At 40.1% G+C, this 25,470-nt stretch overlaps 1 protein-coding gene across 1 annotated transcript in view; it reads right to left on the bottom strand.

The window, feature by feature from the left end:
• The window catches only part of MYO10 (myosin X), a 183,565-nt gene that overhangs the window by 48,525 nt on the left and 109,570 nt on the right, over positions 1-25,470 (bottom strand). Inside the window, exons 11-19 of the mRNA XM_021546725.3 lie at positions 24,662-24,780; positions 23,799-23,945; positions 23,521-23,621; positions 23,232-23,298; positions 22,005-22,097; positions 21,214-21,282; positions 20,952-21,034; positions 19,399-19,507; positions 16,582-16,662 (exon numbers count right to left, since the gene is read on the bottom strand). Of these exons, the coding sequence (XP_021402400.1) occupies positions 16,582-16,662; positions 19,399-19,507; positions 20,952-21,034; positions 21,214-21,282; positions 22,005-22,097; positions 23,232-23,298; positions 23,521-23,621; positions 23,799-23,945; positions 24,662-24,780 (869 nt within the window). The remainder of the gene's footprint in view (positions 1-16,581; positions 16,663-19,398; positions 19,508-20,951; positions 21,035-21,213; positions 21,283-22,004; positions 22,098-23,231; positions 23,299-23,520; positions 23,622-23,798; positions 23,946-24,661; positions 24,781-25,470) is intronic.

Genomic DNA, 25,470 nt, shown 5'->3' on the forward strand with positions numbered 1-25,470 from the left:
CTTCGTGCACAAAGATTACAGGGGTAACCGGTTCTCCTTTGCCCGTTACTCAATTTAGGTTCGTCGGTGGAGAGTGATCAGAAAGCCTGGGGCAGCCGGGCCACCATAAGGGCGGGGCGCCTCCCGATCGTCCCGTAGCGACTGATCTACTTCTCCATCCGAGTCATGGCACCAAATTGTTATAAATTGTGACACGGCAATTTGAAGTGTCTTAATCCAATAAAGCAATTTTATTTAAAATAGCAAGCGAGTAAGGCAGGCAAAGCACAGCGCTGGGCGGCCGGGGAGTCTCCTGCTCCACCAACGGCGCGCAAAAATGTTCTGTCCCAACCTTCCTTTTATCCCCCCCCTTCTCCTTGCAGGCGTGACTCTCCAGATGTAGTCTGAGTCTGGTCGTTGTGATAGCTTCTAAGTCTCTTCTTTTGAGATACAGCGAGCAGACCAGATACACACACCCAGGGCTCTAATCTCAACCTCCTTATCACCTTGTAAACAAATAAGCATTTCAAAGACACACTAGTACATTCTTATGCAAACCAAGGTAAGCGAGTATATCACAGTGAACAAATTATTTTCCACTTATCTTACCCTCTATCTACATTTTTCTCTAGCATGCAGCCAGCTCTAACTAGAAGAGTTTGGGTTGAAACACAGTTAGTTTTTTGGAAGGCATTCCCTTACTGTCCTAGAGTACTTGTGTCCAGATAAACACCATAAAAATGCAGGACAATAAAACCAAAGAACATGCCACAGCTATTATTTATTTGGGGCTTCTATTGTATAGCACTGGCAAGTCAAGGAATATTTGAATAAACCTGAAATAACAGTAAGTGTTTCACATGTCTAAAGTTCTCCTGGCCTTTTTCCATACACCCACCCCAAAAATCCATGAACACCCTTTAAAAGTGACTAACACTGCTGGTGGTGTAACTTGCTAGAAAAAGAACATGGGTATATTGCAACAATTCTGGTGCCTCAAGAAAGTTCCACTGCAAACTCCATGCCAGATTTCACAGCAAGCTCAGTAATGACATTCTGGCACATTTTACAGTCTCTACAGGTCTGAACCTGAAAGCACTGCAATTATCAGCAGCAATCATTTACACCATTAGCTGATCATTTCAACTCCTACTACTGCATCTGACCTGCATCACTCATCTTGCAGCCCTGAGTATTTCAGATAAGAGACAGACTGCAAAATTAGCCACTCTCATGCCACAGGTTAGAGTTTCCTGTGCTAAAAATAGTATTGCATGGAAGGAACACTGTAATTTTAGAGGTCTTCTACTCTACCAAAAAAGTCAAAGCAGTAGCCTCAATAAATGAATGTGAAAATGCTTTTGTATTTATATTCAGCCTGTCACCCAGCTTACTTTACAAGTAAGGGCATCCCAAGGACGTTTTTAAGACTGCAACCCATTTAAGAGATATGAGGCAGTGCATTGCTACACTGACTATTTGCTCTAGTGTTTAAAGATTTCAACTCACTGTTGAAAAAGATCCATCCACAAAAATGCTGTGGTTGTTTTTTAGGTCCTGCCTGACTATATTCAGCAAGAGAAGAGCTGGAAGTAGCTGCTTTGTTGGGGAAAAGATGCTCAAATGATTCTGACTGGCTTGCTGAGATTTCAGTGCTTTCATCAACAACAGTAAAATCACAATTGCAGAGCTATTTAATATACTTTTTATTCGTCGTTGTCCCTGTACACTTGCATTTCAATCTTTCTGTTTGGTTTGTATGGACCAAAACTACTCCTGAGTAAATATACAACATCCTCTTTGCAAACCTTCCTTTTTAAAGGGATCCATAATGTCTTCTAAAGGAAGCCAGGATTTGCTACCTCTCTCATATGGGCCCAGAGGAATGCTAGCTACTCAGAATGACTTATTTCTTACACCCTGGTTTCATGGAATTTCATGGAATAGGAATGGATTGTTAAAGGCACAAGCTTAAATGCCCGAGATACCAAACTTTTCTAAGGGCATATTTAGAGCTCAGTAAGTAATTGCCTAAACTTTCAGCTGAAGTGAACCCTTCTTACTTGAATACATTATATGGGAACCCCATTGAAATGCACAGCAAGTCTCAAGGCTGTCCCAGAACTGCAGGACTATCCATGTGAGACAGGCAATTAAAAGCATTTGGGAAACAGGGATTTAAGGCTTGAAGCCTTGCTGGCAGGGTCTCATCACAATGACAGAAAGTGTGACTCACAGCACAGACCCCAGATGGAACTTTTCATGGACCCTCCTTTCCACCTGTGTGTAATCTGCTGCCATTTAATCTGAAGTCATCCTTACTAAAGCCTCTGGTCCCTGCAGACTAAACCCCAATCTGGCCTCGTTCTCCTCACATTGTGAGTAATCAGCAGGCTTCTGAAGAAAAGTAATCAGGCTGCCTGAGCCCCAGACCTAACATGAAGAAACATGCTGTGAGGTACTAACTGCAGGCAGAGCTATCCTTCCTTACCAATCCCATGTCAAAACAACCAACACCAAAATGTCCATTGTTCATTGTGGGTTAAGAAGATTTGTGCACACACTGCTCCACATCTGCTGAGGCTGCACACAGACTAGCTGCAAGGAAAAACCCTGACCCTCCATGTTATCTAATAACTTATACAGACTGAGACCTCACCCTTTTCTTTTGGTTGTGGCTTTTTTTTTTTTGGGGGGGGGGGGGGGGGGGGCAGGGGCTTTGTGGGGTTTTTTAAATTTTTCCACTGTACCACCACTCCTCCATGACAGACTTTTTATCAATAGCTTACAAGACATTTTGTTATTTGACAATTTACTGGCAGGCTGGGCACATAAATACATGACTAGATGCTTAAAAGCAGTAAAACATGTTTTACCATGGTCCCTCTAACATGATTTCTTCAGATAATGGTACTTGGTATCAAGCATTTATTCCTAGAAGATACAAAGTGTCATCAGAGAATAGAAAACTAAGATGGAAATACTTGAGAGAACATGTTTAAGATGAATTTCCTCTTGCACAGCCAAAGCCTGACATGACTGTAAAATCTTGTAGCAATCTATGTACGAACCTGTGCATAATCCTGTGCATTTCTAGTACCTGGTGCACTGTTACGACAAGTAATCTCACCTTTGAAACCCTCCAAGAAGCCAGTTCTCACTGATATGCTAACACAGGATCACTTCAGCAGTACATACTCAAATGGTGTTGCAAATAACTTTGATCCACATTGTCATAATTTTCTTTGCTCTCCCTGGTGACACAAAAGTGAGCAACCTCTTTTCAGACTACATCTGCTTTCAAGGGAAAAGAGGGTACAGGGTTATTGCCTCCTTTACTGCAGGTTAAGTGAAAAGGCTGAGGTGGAAGAGCATCACTTCCAGCTCATGGGTGGAGGGCCCTAACATTGCATTCCACAGAGGGACAAGAGACATCAATTCCTAGAGCACAAGAAGAATAGAAGAGGATTCTGAATCCAAATCTGTCTTTATTCCCATCTTCAGTCTTGGGCACACACTTTTAGGATCCCATGCCCAAATGTCATTTACTTCTTGATATTCTTCTATTTTGATGGATTGCTTTAAAGAGAATACTTAAAATTTGCTTCCATTTCAGAAGTCAGTTCAGTGATTTGTGAGCAAACTTGTGCTGCACAGCTGTCTGACACAACAATCATGAATCGCAGCTCTGCAAACGACAAGATTTAGAATAACAGAAGTGTTGGTTGGCTTTAGTTGATTTAAATGTGGAGTGTTCCTGCTTGTTGCAAGGCCCCAAAGGCCTGCAACTTCATAGCTAAAAAAATTAAAATCAAATTCAAGAAACGTTAAAAAGTCAGCACTTGATCACACTCCCTTTTCAATACAGAGGCCGCTAGCAGTTTCTGCAATACATTTTGCCCCTGCACACAGTTCATTCTTTCCATGTAAGATGCCTACAAAGCAAATGGCTGACGTAATGATCAAACCTGCTACTCTGTGCCTTCTCAAGCAAGGAAATGTTTCAGAGCCATTCCTCTGCCAAGAAAAAGTATGTGGTTTTATAAAATTTTCTTGTAAGCAGCCCTTTCTCCTCTCCTTCCTGTACTGAGCCTGTTGTTCGAAAGCCATAATGGGAAATCAGCCAGGCTTAAATCACAGCCAATATCTGCTATGTGCAAATGAACGCCACGAAATATTCAGCCGAGCAGCTTTGTGTTGCTAGGACACCCGAGGTCGGGCAGCACTGAAAGGGCAGATTATTCCCACCCCAGCACAGGGCTCCATTCACAGCTGCCTCTGGGCTTTGCTACCCAGCCCTCCCGAAGCATCCCTGCCTCCAACTCCCTGCGCTGGCCCTTGTCACAGTGCCCAGCACACAAGCCCCTCTGCACCAAAAGTGCCCCAGTGGGCTGCACTTGGCTCTGGCTGATTTGGATCATTTCCAAAGGCTCTCTTCAACTTGAGGGAGCCCAGAGTACCAGGGTGGTGTTCCAGAGTGGGGATCCAGCAGACTTGCAGTGTGTGGTCTGGAGATCTGCTTTAAGTATCAGGGACCCTGTAACATGGCATTTAAGAGTATTTTTAAGTCTAGAGAGGGGAAATTCATGTTTAAAGATATGATGGAGATCCCTGTGACCAGCACAGATGTCTACCTAGCTGAGAGCAAGAACGGTGTGATGGTCCACATGAATGGCCCAGCTCAATCCCATGTAATTGGTGTGTTAATTACTACTGCATCTTATATCTTAGTACATCTCAGAAAGTATCAGTCTAATTTTGGCATTTTTCTTAGAATTTGGTCCTCTGAGCTGCTGTTCTCGTATTCCTATACATTTTTAAATTATATACTCAGGACTTGCTTTGCAGATCTGCAACCGACTAGACCAGAGACAAGACCAGTGAAATGTGTGTATCTGTGTGTTTGCAGGGCAGGGGCAGAAAAAGAAGGGAGCTGTTAGTTATTGTGTACATTAATTTCACAGAAAAAGGCAATAAATATGTTTTCCTTGGACAGTTTTGTTATGACACAACAGTCCTAGCCCATCCTCCCACTGAGAGTTGGAGAATCTCCTCCTTCAGTTCTTTAATGTTTCTGAGAACTGCATCAAAATAGCTATTTCTGGTAATTCTGAAATTTCCAGTGTAAGTCAAAGACAAGCCCCTTTACTGATTTCTTCATACTTTATATAAACATGAGATGGAAAAGCTGTGGATCGCAGCTCTCTGTGCTGCCACAGAGGCCACACACAGGTTAGTCAACATCACCTTGGGCCAGAACAGCAGGAACCTCCTCTGTCTTTTGCATTGATACTAATTGCATTCAGTAGAGAAAAAAAATCCCACCACTGTCACATCACTGTAACAGGTTCTGCATTGACTAACATTAATATGACTTTTTTGTTCCAATTCCTATACAACTGTGAAGTAAGAGTTAACTGTAAATTCACTTTGCTTTATTAGCATGGTGCAGGTTTATCCAAAATGAGCAGCAATAAACCCCCTTAACATCAATATGGTCATCTAAGTAACTATTAACTGATTTATCTACACATCCATATCTAAAGAGCGAGAGAAAGAATGAATTATAATAAATGGTAACAGTACATCAGGATCTAACTAATTTACCATTCAACTGCCTTCTGAGTGACTTAATTGTGATGCCACTGCTCATCTCCTCCAAGCCTTGAGAATTCACAGCCATGGATGCTGGTCAACAGCCCTTTGTTTCAGTAAGGTTTAGCTCCATCTTCACTTAGTTATATGACCACACATTTGGTTGACTCTATCAATTTTTAAGATGATATTGTGGAGAAAACTCCTGCTATTGTGGAGAAAACTCCTGCCCTTATTTATGGCCTTATAATCTGCTGTGTCATATTCAAATAAGAATATGCCTCTTCTTGTCCTAGAAGTGGATTTTTTTACTATCCCTCTTCCATATTTTCTGGTAATGGTGAAAACAGTGTTAAGACTCTGTGAGTGGTTAAGTGTATTTTCACTGCTGCTTTACCAGCATTCTTTCCCGGGGAACTGGCCAGCTGCATGGAACACACACAACCGGAAGCAATGGATGTAACAAGTCTTGTCTTCTCTGCGCAGATGATTGTGCCTTTAGCCTGGGCATGCACTATAAGGGAGGTGCACAAATGTCTCTCCCATTCACAGCTGTGTGACAAGAGGTATTGTGGCTCCAGGTGCTCTGTTACATGCTGGCCAAAGCAGCATCAAACCAGTAATAACTTAAGCAAAGCTTTTACATATGTGCTTGGAGCTCATTGAGGCCAATGAGATGTACATGTCTTGTAAGAACCAGGCTGATTTAAGATGCGCCATGTTGTGCATGCCAGGGGTCACAAGGAAATGCAATTTTAGATGGCTGAACAGCCATTTCTTCCCTGAAAAATTCCTAGGCTGGCTTAAGTATACAACCCAACATAACCCTTAATGTTTGACTCAGAAGGGAACACTTGAGATAAAATCAGCTTTCCTAAAAGCAATTTTGTTTGACATGTGAATTATATGCCCACATTAAAAACTTCCTTGAAGCTAATTTAAGTGTTGCACCACTTCTAACAAAAATCATAATTTCTCCCTTTGAAATACTACTTTTAATTGATGAGGCTGGTCACTGTTTCTTTTTGGCTAAGTTTGAAGCATGCAAAAATGATGTGTTTGGCGAGCTGCAGATGGACATAATCATCTTCATCATGCTGAAACTGGGGCAGCCATTCGTTTGAGAAAGCCAGTGTCACAGATGATCTGGCATTTATCTGGCTTTCTGAAAGTGGATGTCTTCTCTCAACCCATATGCATTATCTCTGCTTCACTAATAAAGGTTTGGAGACCCCTCCGAAGCACCTACTTGCCACATACTTAGGAGATTTCTAGATCTACTAAGAGTGAACTTCAAAAATGCCATGACTGATTACATGATGTAAACAGTGGAAATAGAACATAGCACTATGAGTTTGGTGACAAACTTGCCTTCTCTACATTAGACATTGTACAATACTCATGGGTGTGTGCCACAATCCAAGGTGCCTGCCAAAACAAAAACTTGCCAGTGTCCCAGATTATTTACATGGTGCAATGGGCTTCTTGGCAACCAGCAACTTCACAGACCTGAACTGTGTGCCCTTACCTGGTGCTTGGGAGCAAGCAACAAAGCAAATACTGCCCACAAAGCCTGAGGAATTGTGCTGCTATCACCTCCCCAGCAAAACTCCTGTAAGCAGCACCAGCTGCCCAGCTCCCTGTTTCCTAAAGGGGAAATACACATTAGGAATGTGGAGAGGAGACAAACCAATGAGTGCAACCTCAAACCTCATTATTCATCAGCCAAAAACTTCCTGTAGGTTAGACTGACCACCCTTCCAGCTCTGATGATGTCCTCAAACACAGACTTTACAGCTACTACATTCCACTTCATAAGACTGCAACCACAACCTGACTGCTATGGACAGTGATAGGAATGGACCTGTCTTGCTACTGAAGTTTATAAACTGCCTAAACCTACCGGAAACAGTAAATTCTTAGTATAAAACAACAAAGACAAAACACTTTGATGTGCTTTAAGTAAGCATTTTGTGTTTAATATTTCATCTGATGAGAGGGCACCAGATGTTCTGAAGTGTACTGAATCCTTACAAATGGATCATAGTGATGTTCACCCCCAAGTCTTTGCTGCATCCTGTTAAGAATAAACTAAAAAAACTCATATACATGTATGTATATAAACAGATAGACACAGTCAAAGAGACAGAGGTTTAGTAACTGATCCAAATTCTACTCTTAACATTAATTTCTGCTCTTCACACAGATTTTGTCTTCTGAGGGTAGCTTTGACAAAGATCTGTCAATAGCTGTGACAGCACTCTAACTTTCAGTAATATGATTTTTATGTTATAACCTCTGTTGTTAAGCTTTCATTTAGGCTACAGTTGTAAATATGTTTCTTTTTTTAATAAGCCAACAAATGAGAAACATAATACATTTTATCTTTTTTAAAATGAAGCAGATTTAACAACAGAAATACTGGATACAGATCATCAATGTGCATACAACAAAAGCAGATGCATTTTGACATACCACTTCTGCTACCACTTGGGGTTTAAAAGAACATATTTTAACATCAGTGAAAGAAGAACAACTACAAGTTATGGCAACACTGTTTCCTGGTCCCATAGGCACTTTATCAGATCATGTACCCTCCGTCTAGATTTGCAAGGCAAATCTAGGGCTGCACTTCTTGAGACCAGAATAAAATTCCCATAGACTTCAATGATACAGGATCAAACCCATTCCCTTCATAACAGGTTCTCTCAAGCAATTTTATCCTAATTTTCTACCCTGTGGCTGAATTCTAATGTTTGCAGAGACAAGCACTTTAAGTGGGAAAGCAAGGCACAAAGTGCAGATTCCAGAAACAAAGGCAATTAGTGGTGAACAGCAGTATTTTACCTGCTGTGTTAGAGGGCTATTTCACTGGGGGCAGAAGGCACAGTTGACACAGCAAAGAAAGTCATCTGCACACATAGCTCTACTTCTCTCGACTTTTTCCCAGCTCTGCAAACAATCACCCCTTTTACTTTCAAACAAAGTGTGATTTATTAAAGCAGACTGCTTGGCAACAAAGCTCTTCGGCAGTTCTAAAATATGATTAGACCAGTAAATTTAGTTCTTTTTTCATAAACTTGATCTGCATGCATTTACCCCCTTTAAAAGAAAATACAAATGCAAAAACATTTCCAGTACAGCTTGCTCAGACAAATTCCAGGTACTTTCTATACTTTTTCTACAAGTCCACTGCAGCTTCAAGTACGCAAAATTAAAATAATTTAAAAACCTGCATGAATTAAACCCCTTACCTTTCAAGACGTTTTCCCTCTTCAGCGTTCATCCATTGTGAAAAACCGAATCTTCAGCAGGTTTTTTTTTTTCTTGCAGCTATGCACACACACACACACACACACACACACACACACACACACACACACACACAGACATACACAGAACAGAGCTTTCTTCAGCTCTGGTATTTCAAGTCTTTCATGTGATATCTTGGCTGTACTTGCTTAATTCATTCCTGCTGCTACTCAAAGGAAGTCAAGCCTAGCGAGGGCTGGCTCTACAGCAATCACTGAAGATATTCCTGACTAACAGGACATGAGGGCTAATCTCACCTTATAAGCAGCAAGAATGTAAATATGTTTCACAGCCAACAAATTCCTAAACATTAAGAGATAAAATGCACAAAATGCCCCATGACATAGCTTAGCAAGGAAGAGATCTGTAAACTTTAAAGTATTTGCTAAAGAACAATGCTCTGTACCCCAGTGATGCTTTTGGAGCTCTAGAGATATCTATTTGTCATGGACTGTGCATGTTCCGTTGGAGTAATTACCATGAGAACACAGCAAACAGTATTTGAATGTAAATTGCCATGTAGAGATGGGGGGATTTTTTTTTTTTTTTGTAGTAGTAGGTAAAAAAGAAAACTTTCAGAGCTTGATGAAGTACACAGTTTTTCAATGCATACATTTGCATGACAATTTTTGCAATTCAAAAGCTTGGTAGAGTGCAGAAGAAGGAAGAAAAGCCAAGTTCTTTGCTGGTATTTATAAAAAGCAAATACTTCAGACTTGGGATCAGTAGTTGCAGTTCCTCAATTGCCTATCTATGCCACATAGCCACATATAAAGGAATTCATAAGCCACAAAAAAAAATCAATCAGGTGGCACAACATGCAAGAATTATTGTAGTGCCTGAAGACAGCTGTAGGCAGTAAGATCCTCTGCTGCTGGTAGATCAATTGCTGAAGCAGTCAAAGTCTTTCTCACTCCTAAATATTACACTGAACTGCACAGCAAACATTGCACATTAAAAATATTCCATCCCCGGGCATTTGATTTTTCCACAGAATTGTTCTGATACTTTGGCAGCAATTAATTGTTCCTCATGTGTCCCTCCATCCTGCTTACATACTGCCACAGTTACTATCCAAGATCCAGAAATTGCTCCTACCACTTGTGGACAGAGTCCTACCAAATGGTACGTGTTGCAAAACATGCAAAACTCTTGTTGGCCTGCTCTGCCTGGAGTTGAATGCAACCTTTACAGCAGAGTGTCTTCTGCCTCGCCTGCAGCATCCCATCTCAGCTCTATGTCCCTAGCCTTAAACAGCTCAATTTTAAACCCCTTTACCACGGTCACTGAAAGACAAACCCTAATACACTTAGCAAAGGAATGCCTTGTCAGCCCTGCTTAGCAAACAACAAACCTTGATGAAGAAGAAGAACATGCCTTGTCTGGGTGACTGCCCGGAGAGTGGAATGACCTACTTCAGATCGGCAAGAGGGGATACTCTGAGATGGGGACAAAGGGACAACCCAGTGGCTCTCAGGCAGCATAACCAAGAGGCTGCACCACTGCACCACGGCAGTGATGGGGGTGATCTTTCAGAGAGGGCACTGAAGTGTGGCTTACATATAGCACGAAACACCTTGTTCTTTCAGACAAGGATTCAGGTTCACACATAATATTACTGCCAGCACTCTGTGAGCAGAAGCAATTGCTTTCCTCACCCACTCTCCTTACCACTTTTACCTAAGGAATGAGTCCTTTAGTGCCTGACCTAATTACTCCAGTGACGTGTCAGAAAATGATGCAGCTGGGACATACTCTACAGGTCTTGATTTGAAGCTATGCAATTCTGCAAAACCCAAGGCGACAAGATCCAGGTAGCTGAATTAAGTGGTGTTGGCTAGGCACAACACCACACCTTCTGACTGCACCTTCCTGGTTATGAATAATAAAGCCTTCTTAGGTAGTTAAAGGGTAAGGAGGATAAATCGTTTGCAACTGTTGACCTGCGAGATCAGGCCAACATGCTGTGTTTTTGGGAAACAATTGTTTTTTTCTCAAATGATGAGTCTGAGCAGCAGCTCCCTGAGTCTGACCCAAGCTGCCCAAGCAAGAACAATCTGTGCTCACAGACTGTGGCTCTGCTGTCTCCAGAAGCAATGATAGCAGCAATTGGCAGCCAGAAAGCTTTCTTAAACCAAGTATTTATTGAGAACAACTGAGATTAAAGAGAGATTTTTAAAAAAGGCAATAAGGATCTCTTAATATATGAGCTGCTTATACAGCTGTAAATGAATACTGCTAGACCTTAACTTTCTACAGACAGCCAGACACACACCCAGCAGCTCCACCTGGGCTATATTATCTATTTTCTCTACTTTCAAAGTATGACAGAATAACTATTAACATGTCAGACTATCTATTACCTTTCCCTTATGGACAACAAGTCAAATTTACCCTGTGATCTGCTAGCTCCCAGTACCAGACACCACTGCAGCTTTGCTGCAGAGATACCCCAGGGCTTGGCAACTGACTAAACCATAGACACACCTCCATTGAGGGCCTAACACTTTTTAGCTTTTAACTGCTGGGCTCAGCATTTTCAAAAACCCACAAAGGTATCTGCTCCCCTCTAAGGAGACCCAGAATCTGATGAATTTTACTGTATAAAGTAAATGCTTGATATATAACTCCAACAGGGTGGCCATAGAAGTTTGGAACTAGACCACCTTATTAAGGGTAATTTTTTTTAAAAAGGACTTCTGAAAGTAGAGTTATCCAGATGCTTAGCAACACTGTGCTTCAGGTACAGTAGAATACCCTTGAAGTTCAGAATTTCTCTGCCTGAATCTTTCAAGGTTATGTGTTAGTGCTCTTCCAACACAATACCATTAGACTTGCACTCTTCTCATCCATATTTGTGCAAAAAAAAAAAAAAAATCTCCCTAGAAGGCAAACTCAGTAATTCATACTGTATCTCAATATGACAATACTGCAATTCCAGCTTGACAACCACCTCGCCTACTGCCTTCCCTGCACTTGTACCTGCTCCACACCCTGGACACAATCACCCTTGCAGATGGGGTCAAGCTCTGCTATCACTGCTCCTTTACACTGCATTCCTGAGGTGTACTTCTACCTGGTGTTTACGCTGGTATCATGCTAAACTTACATTTGTAATGATTCAGAGCTATTTTAAGAACACAACTTTAATTCAGGCGCCAAGCAAAATAGGTTTGTATCTTATTTCATATTAGAGGACAAACTTCTTGCTATTCCAGGGTGTCTCATGGTCATTAATGACCTATGCCTCAAAGTACACTGCAGCTGCCAATAGCCATACCTTGATCCCTTCAAATGGCTCTGTCCCCAGAAGCGATGTTAACAATCATATTGCCATGATACTAATTTTCCCAGAATGAATATGGAGGATGATAGCACTCTAGGAGCAGTAGACTTCATAGGATTTATTACAGACTTTTTTCTACCATCTTCCTTTGAACTGCTATGGTATTACCACTTTCATTTTTCCTGTTGCTCCCTGTAGCCCCTATCCTGCAGTAGCTTTACAATACAGTTTAATTTTGTCTCACTTATTTACCAAACCTAATTAAACTTCAAGATTTAAAAAGAAGTAATGTAAAAACCTGAAGAGAAACAGAATTGTTCCTTTAGAGATCACAAAGTCTGAGACGAGGCAGCTTTTATCTTGACAGTGACAGGGTCATCATTACAACAGAAGAATGAGACAGACAATAAATGACCAGACAGATGTGAGTGGGGTCCCTGGAATCCTGTTGCCTGGTGTTATTTATACAAATTTCCTATAAAAACAATTTAAAAAGTTAAATTTTTGTCTACATCAAATATTTCACGTGAACTATAATTGAGCCAGAATTCTGTCTATCAGGACCAAACTGGCTTTAGATCTGTAACCAAAGAGATGCGCATGCATCTATTTATGTGCAGTAGAGAATGGCCATATCTGAATCTCTTGGTCTTGAGAACAGGGGATTATAAAACCAAGCCGTATTAACTGAGGTTTTGAGAGACCAGAACAGCTGAGGCCCTGCAGATGCTGGAGGTGGGGCCACTCACTATGATTATACCAGTATTGTGCCACTGGAGATTATGCCAATGTATTTTCAAGAAATAGCCTAAATGGAAACAGGAACCTGAGAAAGCACTTGAGCCAAGCTGCCAAAGGCTGGCTGCTTCTGGGCAACAGGAAAACTTCCGCCTCTGAAACAGCTTGAATAGGATGTTTCGATCTTAAATCTACTCAGATCTGTCTCCTGAATAGCACCAAAGCTTAGCAACTTTATTAATAGCAGCAAGCTGGAAGAAGATTCAGCTGATGATTTTAGCAATAGCTGCACCTTCTTTTAAAAAGACATTATTTTTTGTTGTTGGTTTGGCTTTGTTGTTGGGGTTTTTTTGTGGTATTTGTTTTTTAATTTAAGGTACACAAAGAAAGAAGACAGAGATCAGAAAAAGGAAGGTTGCAGGGAGGAATCAATATAAAATAAAACAGGAGACAGAAAAAAACCCATGAAACCAAGAAACAGAGAAAGATGTGCTAAAGTTCAAAGGGATGAAATGATACGAAATTCGGCCAGCTGCAGTGAAGATAAGGGGAGCTGAGGAGAAAGACACTTCATTAGCAGAAAACACTCATTAAGCATACCAAGTGGAAAAGTTTCCATGTTATGGATAGTTCAGAACAGATTGGAAATTGTGAAAACAGATACCCTAATTGCTCTGGGGTCTCCCAAAGATTAATCGGTCCTCTGTCCTTCTGTCTGGGGCCTGCCTGCCGAAATGTCTTGTGACAAAAGGTCACACTCCATGTGCTCCCTTTAGGAAATTGCACTAATGAGTGTAGAACCTGCTTTCATATGTAAATGTTCAGTGGTTTACTGCTTAAGCTGAATTGTTTTTGCTTGCCACTGCAACATATTTAGAAATTGAACTCTAGAAAAATTAAAACAATGAAATAATTACTGTAAATTATCACATCTGCTACCAACATGAATATGCTTCAATATCTAGAACATCAGAGAAAGTATCTTGCTATACATTCTGCTTTTCAAAGGCTTGAATTTGACTTCTATTTGCTTAACTTCATTCACCTACAGAATTCAAACATACTTTTTGAGTTCCCCCAACTCCTCCCCTCCAGTTACAAAGGATGTTTACCAACAGGTGTATCCCCTATTTGTATCCAATCCAGAGAGGAACAAGTAGATGGAAAGGCTTTGCTCCCAATAACACAACTTCAGCTCTCTCCTTGACAAATCTCTCTCATCCAGCACTCCTTTAATGCTGTGGATTTCAAAAAAGCAGTAAAACACCCCTTTCTTCCACATACTTAGGTATTTGACAAGCACTGTTAAGTACCTTCCGAGTAACATTTATCATTCCTTATCACCATGACTGTAAATGGAAAACACAGAGGAAAATACTCAGTGAAGATCTTTGCATTCTTTTGATCCAAGTTTACTCCACTTCAGTAGCTCATCCAAATCTTTCAAGCAGTTTGTTTTTTTCTAACCATCCCTGCAGAGTGAGTCATGTATGTGGTGATCCCTGGTAGTCCATGCAAAGCTCCTGTGTCTCTGAGCCATACTGGCTCACAGCAAACTGAGTCACCTTATTTTCTTTTGTCTAATTGGAAAGAAGTGACATGTTGCATGAGAGGATAAACTGCAAACCACTCAATGGGATGTGCACCTAGAGGAGGATACAAAGCAGCCAAAACACCGGTTTTGTGCCTGCTCCAATACCTCCACTACTGCAGGAGAGACACCACTGATGTCACAAGGTCAGCACTGAAAATTACTGCGTCTGTTCAACGGGGAGTGGGAGATAGAGAGCAGCATATAGAAGGCAAAAATTCCAACAGTGAGTCCCAAAGGTGCATTTTGGTAACACTTCTCTGAATGAAGAATGCCATTGACAAGCATTATATATGGCTTTCCTTCTCATTTTCAGTCAAGTCTTCTACTGAGTCAGCTACTAAAGGGAAGCCCTGTGACACCTGACTCTTGTTCTTCAAACAGTATTTCTTATTTTAGTAAAGTCATTCATTTAAGTTAAATTTGCAATCAAATAAAGGCAAATGGAAAACAAGTACAACCATTTTTTGCATAAGATTTCAGTGAGATTTTACACATTGAAATGGATTGTCTACAGAATTTTCACAATCTGTTCCTGCATGCACTCCTGGAGTTAGAGGTGGTCCCCAGAGACTGTCTCAAGCTTCTTCTCCTTACACAGCTGGTAATTCTGTAAGAACTGTGTTTTAGTGGTAGTAAAATATATGTGCAAATACAGTAACACACGCCAAAACTGTCAGAGATGAAGCATTTTAGTAGGAAAAGACTGGAAGAACAAGGAACATAGGAACAGGAACTCAGTGTTTTCCTTGCTATGGAAATGCAAGAAATGCCTGATCCTTGCATCAATCACAGCAAATCCTTGTACCTTTGCTACTGTGGAGATATGCCTTATAAGTCGGTTAAGGACAGATAAGGAAAACCTGTGAGTTTGTTACCAAAATCCTTCTATTTAAGGGTCATGGGGCTTCCAGACAGAAACAGGAGCAGGGAAGCCAACAAGCTTTTCAAAATTGCCTTTTGATTCTGCTAAACAAGCAAACTCACAAATCCCAGCTACTTGCCAGGGCTCTGTCATCCATGTGGGTTCAGCCACCTGCGTGGCTTCATACCTCTGAGCACCAAACACCACAAGACACAGAAAGTTGTTTTTATTTGCTTCCAGGCTGCTTCCTCTTGCTAATGTGCCCAAAATCTGCATTTTATTTGGTACATCACAAATAGCAGAACAGGTGGCAAATGAAAACATATAAAGTAAAGGATGCCCACTGTCCAGGTGGCACTAAAACCTACAATTAAACCCATACATCTGTTTTTTGTTGGTATCCTGATTAACTAGGCAGCCCAGAAAATGGAACACCTACAAATGGATTTATAGTAAAGTCACCAATCTCTGACTTGCCATGTGAAAGCCATAAATCAGATTCACCAGCATCTCTGGCTGTTGTATTTTTGACAAAAGTAGACCATGCCTGAATAATAGTCTATTATGCCCAAAACAGATGTGAAAAATCTCAGGATACCAGAACCAGTACTGTACCACTACAACTTCATTTCTAGAGAGTCCTCCAACATATTTAGGCAAATCTTGACACTGCTTTTCATTATCTGTAACTCAAAAGACAAATTGATATTTTAAGCCTTAGTCTCCAAGCCTGTTTTAAGAACATAAATCTGAAACTGAACAAAACATCCAGCATGTACAATTCTAGGTATTTTCATAAATTGAAAGACCAAGAGTCTGACAACAGAGTAATTCACACCAGTTTTTCTATACACATCTGAATCACTGTCTCTAGTGACTTAAAACAAACTTTGCGATTTTGAAATTTTCTCTCTAAAAAGGCTCTCACAGAGCTGTCACACAAGAAGTGCAGCCTTCTACCTTCTGTTTATAACCTTCCTTAGAGACAGTCATTTATCAGACTTGTGAGCAATGACTATTAAAGAGGTGCATAGGCCATGTGCAAAAAAAAAAAAACATTTCAAAAGCCCTTCCCAGTGCCTTCCCCTTGAAAGCCTTCTACAAAATCAGTGAAGAATGCTACCCTCTGCTTCACACAATGGTAAATGACCAGGCAGGCAGCAAAAGTTTAGCCCTGAGATGCACAGAAAAGATGGATACCATTTAAAATCTTACCTTCTGCACGTTGGGTTTGATGCACCGAACAAAGAAAGGGTTTGAAGAACTCAGTGTTGCCATTAAGGAATGAAGTGATTCCTGAAACACAGGTAGAGAGAAGACAGTAGTTCACAAGCTGGATTTTTGTACAAGCAACATAACCCCAGACAAGGGCTCCTGCAGCTCAGCACTGCAGATAGCATCTAACTGCAGCACCTAGTGGTGCACACCAGAAATTTCTGCACTGTGGAAGCTCTCGCTTCCAAACAGATGGGGTCAATATATGTGTGTTCCTTCTTCCACTGGCTCTTCTGATCAAAACTGGCATCATCATTTAACAATGAACAAGACTCGCAGATGTATATAAAGAAATCTGTTCATAAGTAAACACAAAATTTTTGTTTCAGGCATCTTTCAAATGACTGCTTAAAACTTTGGATCCACATTCCCAAACAGCTAGAGTAAGTGAAAAGGAAGGATAAGGGGTCTATGGCAAAATCCACCAACTCAGATTTCCTCTTTTCATTTCAACCACCCCAGACCCACTCATTTTCAATCTTCCCTGAAGACAAGAGGTTTTTTCCTAGCTTTAGAACTCTGAATGATCCAATACACATTAGATTATCAGTTGTCGGAACCTCAGCCTGGAGATAAAAATCACAAAATCCCTCAGTCCTTTTATGATTATTACTTTAATTACACATCCACCCCTTTCCCGCCTGAGCCATCATTCCGTATCTTATTCCAACTTGCCTCATTCCATATCATTATGTATGATGAACCTTTTTAAACTGAATTCTTCCATGTACTTTGCAGAGATACAAATGATTCTACAGGAGAGGAGCTCAGGCTCTGAAGAGCCCAGAAAGTTAGCAATGATAAAATTACACCCCTCAAAGGTGGCACTTTGTGCCAGGCAGCAGAGAGAATATAGAGAAGGCTGCCAATGAGGCAGAAAAGTGCACATTTTAAAGGAGCAACACTGTGTGTCCTGCCATATGTCTTGGAGCAAAACTGTCAGTGGCAGTCTGTTATAACAAATTCTTGCTTTAATCTGCAGACCAAGCACTTACTTGGCGATTGAAATGCAGTGGAAAAGGCAGCAGGCAGAGTTATGGTTGTGCACACACTGGTGCAGGGCAAAGTGAGGAAACAGCAAAATAACTGGGAACATGAATTGTATTCTTGGTTTGCTTGCCTTTGTCAGCCTATGGACCAGGGAGCTGGGCAGCAAATATTAAAAAGAACATACAAAGACAAAAGTCTTTGTGTAAAGACAAATATTTACAGCTTTGAAAAATAAAGTTTTCATTCATATTAAACCTGTGTGAACATTACATCTGTGCACAATTCTCTCATCCCAGGCTCCCACTTGCAGATTGGAAAAGTTGGTTAGTCTAAACAAAAATGATTCAAACTATTTTCACTTTCACCTGCAGTACAGCCAGATTCTCCACAGTGCTGCAAGCCTCTAAGTCACTGTCAGGCGATGAGCTAATCTGGAGCTTGCCCTGGTTAATCAATAGGCTGAAACAGATAGTATCTAAACTCTGCTATTCTGTGTGCACCCCCAGGCCTGCATTAGGCAGGTCATCAAATGAAAAGAAGAGTCAACCAATTTATCATGAGAATAAAACTGTGAAGGCAAAGTTCTTATCTTCAGTTGAAATAAAATGGACTAATCCCTGTAAGTCTTTAAAACATGTAAAAAATACCCAGCCTAATTCTCTGGGGAAGGGTGAAGGTCAACATTTTGTAAAGCAGTCCAGCTGGTTAATGGTCAGTTACTGCAGCATTAGATAAGATGCAATATTGTTTTGATTTCATGTTTTATCATCCTTATGTTTTCCAGGGTCCTTGACAGAGAACAGAAGGACTACTACACTTTGTTCTACCTCACAAAATTAGTGAAAAAATGTGGTCTATTTTTGTAAGGTTAACATTTTAAAGGTCTACTTTGCACATATAGAAATAACCAAGTGGAAATAGTACCTCCAGCTATCCCAGAAAACCAGCAAATAACACCATCTCATGACACAAAAATGATACTTCTGAGATGAGTTATGATAGCACAAAGCAAGCTGTCTCGAAAATACGTCAGTATTGTTTAATAAAAGACATTGTGTGTGCCCCAGCATACACTCCTTGTCCAACACTTAACAATAGTCTATTAGGATAAAATCTGCCCTTAAGGGGTTTGAGTCTGCTCTTCTTTAAAAAAAGTGAATGAACTCTGTAAATGTATATTAATTCAAACAAAATGAAAGGCAACTAATCCAGACTTGTACTCATGCAATTTAGGAGATGTTTCATACCAATCTTTCCCTTTTAAATAATTTGCAGTTTAGACTTTATGCTAGATTTCAATTTGGTGCCATTTTTGATGAGAGGCTATAAAGCCTCATAAAAAGGTGTTTAACAAAAATGCCTTCCAAACTTTAAGTTAAAGCAAGGCAACACCTTAATGAGGTATTTATTCAGCATTTATTTTTCTCAGCATACAGGTACTGCTGTAAGGCTTTGTGGGATTTTGTGGCTGGATTTAAAGACAAATCAGGACAAGAGAAACCAACTTCACAGTTGAGTTTTAAAAATAAGAATGAATAGGCAAGGGGAGAATGCAACAGGAGTTTTGTGGGGATGGTGTGATGGAAAGGTTAGTGTCTACTTGAAGCTAGTTAGGACAGTCAATCAAGGGCAGCAAGGCACAGCAAGGGCAGTGTCATAGAAGACACAGCAGCATTTTCATGCTCAAGTTTTGCGCCTTTGTTCCTTACTGACCAGGGTCTTTCTGTCACTGATTAGCTACAGAGCAGAGACGAGATATTAACTAACCTTGAACTGGAGACTGACAGTAGGCTTTCGGTGCTTGCTTCCACATTTAAGAGTGTCCTGATTGTTACGACTTGAAACATGTTCAAACAGATCATAGATGAAATCAATACTGAAATGGAAAAGAAAAATAGTATTTCTAAAGTGTATCTTAACAGACTATGAGGTTCACCCCTGTGGAATGCAAAGAAAGCACTGTCCCTTAGCAAGAAGCTCCACCATCAAAAACATGCTCATTGATTTTCTCCACAATCTTTAATAAACACTAGATTTTGCCTTTGCAGAATATATCCAGGTGAGAAAAAACAAAACAAAACAAAAAATCCAACAAAACAAGGTTTCTTTCTTCTCAATTCCAAACACCTCATTAGGGAAATGAAGTGTTAAGTCTTAGAGGCTTTACTGCATTTCACTCAACCAAAACCGCAGCTGACTGCAACCAGAATTGTACCTGACAGACCAAAAAACAAGACTTCCAGCTTGGTTAGGGACATAACACAAAACAGCCATCCATGCAAGCCTCACTTTCAGATAACAGCTGTTTTCTACCCTATTGGCTGGATACTCTCCTCTTAGCATTTCTACAGCAACTCAGACATTTTAACTCAAACTCCACAGAGATTTTGGTGTAAAAGCAAAACCAGGCCCAGCACAGTTTAACTCATTTAATATTTTTACCTAGATACTTCAGCTGATGTTATATCAGAAATGTCCTAAATCCAGAACAAGCAACAGAAAGGGAATTGCTTATTAACAGTTTCCCCAGCACAGAAGGGCTTCAAGAATTTACAAACAAGCAACTTGTACAGCAAGGCAGGATGACTGGAGGGGATAGGGGAGAGCACCCGATGAGTCAGCAACATTCAGGCTCAGCTCCCTCTTTTTCTGCCAATCCTCTGTGTGTCCTTAAGTTTCAACCAAACACCTACAGAAAGGGATGTGGTACCACCACAGCTCACAGGGTACCACCATAAGGACCCTAAGACCTTACACAGCAGACTGACATGAGACATGCAGGTACCACAGGCATCCAAGCACAGACTTTCAGTCAGATAAATCTTAATAGAAGCTCTCCCCTTAAAGCAACTGCTATATGGCAGTTTGCACTGTGGTAGTTTCCAATGTTTAACCAATTAGGGAATGCCAGAAACGCAAACATGAAGTAAAAACCCACACATGCACGCTGCCTATGAGGCACTCAAACAGTTAAAAACCACAACCACCTTCCAGCATCCTTATTCATTACAGAGCAGCACATTAGTTCTCTAGGAAGCCCCTGGACTGAACAGCAACAATAGTACAATGTAGGCAAACCAAACTTTGTGAGAACCGATTACAGTCAGACCTGCTTACAGGCAACTCTGATATGCTCATTTCTGTGATATGATATGCTCATCTCTATTTCATTCTGTGCTCTTTTCAGGTCTATCAAGGTCTGCTGCTATGCAACATCTGATGTACTCAAACCCCAGAAGAATTAGGTGTTTAATCCTGCCAGAATTAGTTGATAGAACACCCTTTAGCATATGTCCTTAACAAAAATCGCAGAAACTTACCTGCTTTCACGTAACAAGTTCAGGAGATCATCTCTAAAAGTATCCCTGTTCTTCTCCAAGATGCCCCTGACATCATATTGGACCTAGAAGGAAACAGAGCTGGTTCAAAAAACAAGCCACAAAGTCAGGCACCTCTCACAAGAGTGGCGCTGTAAAAAGTGCTGAGGGAACAGAGTGCTTTAGTTAATTTTGAGCAGCCTTGGGGGAAAATTAAGGTAATGAAAATTCTGCTTGGAATAATTTCAGCAAATAAAGAAATTACCTCCCCAGCGTAGTGCATCACTCCAAAGTTGTGAACAGCAACCCTTGGTTTTACATAAAAAGGATTGTTCTAATTGGAGGGGGGAAAAAAAGAGAAAAATATTTGGAGGGGGTTGTCACATAATCCTCTCAACCCATACCTAAACAGACCATTATCTTCCAGTAAACTCTCTGCAAGATTAGTGCTCCAAAAGCAAACAAGCAACTCATGATAATAGAATTTGTTAGTCTGGGCTGCTTCAAATGCAGTAATAACAGATTTATAGCACATAAAAAGGCATTATAATAAACCTGAACCCCACCTGGAAAACCATCTATAAAAAGCACTTTGAAATAGAAGGCTCTGTCTTAAACTGGCAGTTAGGAAGATTGGTGGATATGCTTGCCTCCCAGAAAATATGAAAAATAATTTCAGTATCACAAATAAAGGTAACATTAATCTGGACAAAAGAAACTGCAAACTTTCAGTAAATGAAGGTAAATGCTTTATTATATCAAAGGAAATTGAAGATCTAAATAATCTGAGCTACTGCAGGTTGACAGAGCTCTCATTAAGAGAAGAATTTAACTTATTTACCACAGTAGACACCTTTATGTGATCAGCAACAAGGATATGTTCTTCTAGTAACCAACTCAGCCTTGACAACAAAATATATGGCTTGCCATGGAAGTATGATCACATCCAAAAAAGCCTCTAGAACTATGCACCCATATGTTTGAACCATGAAATTCTACCAAAGAAAAGAGATCCTACATAATTTGCACAGCAAATATCAACGAAACATCACATACAGCATGCTGGGCATTCAACTTCTCCAGTAAGGTGCAGTCAGTAGCTTGAGGAAAATGGCTCTCCTCATTGATGAGTGCTAGTAGTCCCAGTTTCTAGAACAGCAAGAAGAGGCAGAAGATGAATTAGTGCACAGATGGACACAGCTGTTGCCCCCAGTTTGGAAAAATCACAGTCCTTGAAGTTGCTGTGTGCAGAGAGGCACAAAACCACTCATACACAACTAAAATCCCACTATTGAAGGTGACTGTAATCCTGTTTTTCTGGCAACGCTCCTTTTGAAATATAGAGCATATGATCTGTGGGTAAAATAAATAAAAACTACTAAAATAAAATAAAAGCTACTGGAAGAATCAGTACTCCTGACGTAGGAAGTTTTTAGATGCATACAGTGACATTGCCCCAGAATATATCCCCAGCCTCCAAGATCTCCAGTGATCTGAGGTCTGAGGAGTTTGTGCAAAAGCAGCCTTTCAAAAACGTTTCCTTCATATAAATATTCACTCAGTTGTTGAACTGTACAATGTAAACTTTTAGCACCCACAGTGTCCAGGGGCAGAGCAAAAAATACACAGTTTAACTTCACCCTGTGTGAAGTATAACCTCCCTTTGCTTTACATATACCTCTGTGTGATTTCCTTTGATGTTCTCCACTTCTCATGCTAGAAAAGGTGGTAAACAAAGCAAGCTACCCCACACTTAATTAATGTATCCAGCAAGCTCCAGGTTGATAACAGCCTCTCAGGAAAACACAGTTGTCCAGGTGCACATTTTAATAAGCCACTTCTCAAGGGCTCAGAGCAGCTCCTGAAAAACAGCACTGCCCTGACTGCAGTCACGTCTTGCGTGCTGGATGCCCTGCCTGCTGCCACTCGCTTCTGTGCCCTTCTGAACTCTTGCAGTCACACACCTGCCACTGAGATAAACTCACACAGCCCACCTTGTACTGATGGCAAGAGAGAGCATGGATCAAATGGTTCTTTTTAATCACCTCCAAATATTGCTTTTGCATGTAATCACAGATAGAGAAAATTTGCTGCAAGGAAAAGCGCTCACAATATAATCCTTAACATAGCCTTACACAAAAATGATCTGATTAAAGGTTTATATTTAAACATGCAAGATCCACCATTTTCTTCACTTGTTCTTTGCATTGACAAATGTTTTAAAGACATATTACCTCAGAACAAAAAACTAAAAATAGGTAACAGTATCAAATTCCTTCTTACCTTTTCAATAAGATCCAAGCACTCTCCATTGTCTGTCCAGTCAATATCTTCCCAAATTAGTCCTTCCCTAAGGAAAATAAAGCAGGCCTTTCCATTGAAATTATTTTACTTGTGGAAATAGGAGAGGTTGGTGTATTTATCTTGTAAATTGCAGCAAAATCAGCTTGCTTTTATAAAATACACAGCTCCAGACAGAGACTTTCAAAGGAAGCTAAGGTAGCTGTGAACTAAGACTTCAGGTGAACATGATATTGTCAAAATTCTTTCCAATTTGTCCTCTCTCTCTTACCTGCTGTATTCCAGTTGCTCCAAGGAAAAAATGTGCTTGTTGAAATACTCCTGAAGCTTCTCATTTGCATAGTTAATATTGAACTGCTCAAAACGGTTTATCTAATGAGACAAGAAATTTTCAAAAATGCATACACTTTAGGTATTTTACTTTGCAAACGGGAATGGGTTAGATAATAACATGTTTAAAAATCAAGTTCCAGAGAAGATGACAAAAATATGTAAAGCAACAAAGCATAAATATCAGACAATCCATTTGAATAAGCTTTTGAAACTTACCTCAAAGTTTTCAAACCCAAATATGTCCAAAATTCCAATAGTCTTGAAGTCTTCCTTGCTCCTGATTCTGCTATTGATTTTCTTAATGACCCATGCAAAACACTGAGAATAAAGTGCCATAGCCACAGAATCTCTGCTGTCTATTGCCTGCAGTAAAGAGGGAATACACAACACATCAATCACCCCATGACTGAGAACTGACAATATTCTGCTGGTCAGTGTCCTTAGCACAGCACAAAACAATGCATAATGCCAGCAGCTTCCTATTCCTATGTAGCTTGGCAGCAATTGTAGTAGTATTTACAAAGCATCAAAATTTGAGCTTTAACAGTCTAACTTAAAACAGCTGACTTTAAAATATGGCTTTAAAATTACATTTCAGAGCTAAAGCATTCAAACAATAGGAAATTATAAACTTCAGGTGTGTAGGAAGGAAAGAGAAGTGTAGGAAACAATACCTTAATTCACCCTTTTTGAGAGGGAAATGTTATGTGTACCTATTTCTAATTCTTTTATTGTAAATTACAAAAATATTTATCCTGAAATTTTTGAAAAAACACTCCCCTGACACAGGTGTCCACAGTGAAAAAACCAGCAGCCTACATGCTTAGAATTTGAAAAAAATGGGAAGTAATCGGTCTTCATAGGAATAACAAGGGACAACCTATAAGCCCTGGCCAGAATAATAGGATGGGATCTAAAGAGATTAGATTCTTCCCAAAAAAATGATGTAGTACTTTTGATTAAAATTCTGATGTATGAGCTAAGCTTCTGTTCTTGAGTGATCAATGATTTCTCTGGACTTGAAGATTAAGACATCTTTCAAAGACCCTAAAAACATGTCAAAATTGAGATGCCTTTACCTGTTGTATACTAAGAGGTGTTAGGATTTCTTCTCCCCTGAGAATCATCGACCTCTGAGTCAATGCTTCTGTTAGCTGTGTGGAGTCCAATCCCAGTAACTCAGCAGATCGACCCAAGGCTGGTAGAAGAGAAAGACAAATAAAAATATGTCCCTAAATATACAAAGCTATGAAACCAATTTGGTTTTTTACTACTATTATTATTAGTAGTACTACAACCACCACAACCATTTAAGACACTCCTGAAATGACAGGGATTAGAGATAGAAACACAATGAGAAATTCCAGGATACTGTTTTGATGCTCATGAAAAGGCATAAATATGCACAACTGAAAGAAATTAGTAGCAGAAGTACATCACAAGAAAGTCACAAATATTTATTTTCCTCTTAAAGCTACATGTCAAGAACTCAAAACAATCTACTAACACATTTTTCCAGACACAAACAGTAATTGACTCTTTGTCCACATGAATGTGTTTCTGTTTTGCTTGGGATGATGAGGATAAACCAATGAAATTTTTCTTCCATGCTTACTTTAATCTTCAGTTTTGCTATAATGTGGCATATAAAGCATAATGCTACTCTCTAATGCCATACTTAAACAAACATTTTAAATGCCCATCAGCTCAATCTTTATACATACCAACACATTCTTTCAGATATGTACTTGAAATACTGAAAGCTCTAAAAAAAGATACTTTCAGTGGAGATCTTGGTTAGAGAATGTACTTGAGCACTTATGTTTTATCAGCTTGAGAATATTTCAAAAGGAATTAGATTCAATTAGAATTTCATTACTGTTAATGG

Source organism: Lonchura striata, chromosome 1 (assembly GCF_046129695.1).
Source record: "Lonchura striata isolate bLonStr1 chromosome 1, bLonStr1.mat, whole genome shotgun sequence".
Taxonomy (NCBI): domain Eukaryota; kingdom Metazoa; phylum Chordata; class Aves; order Passeriformes; family Estrildidae; genus Lonchura; species Lonchura striata.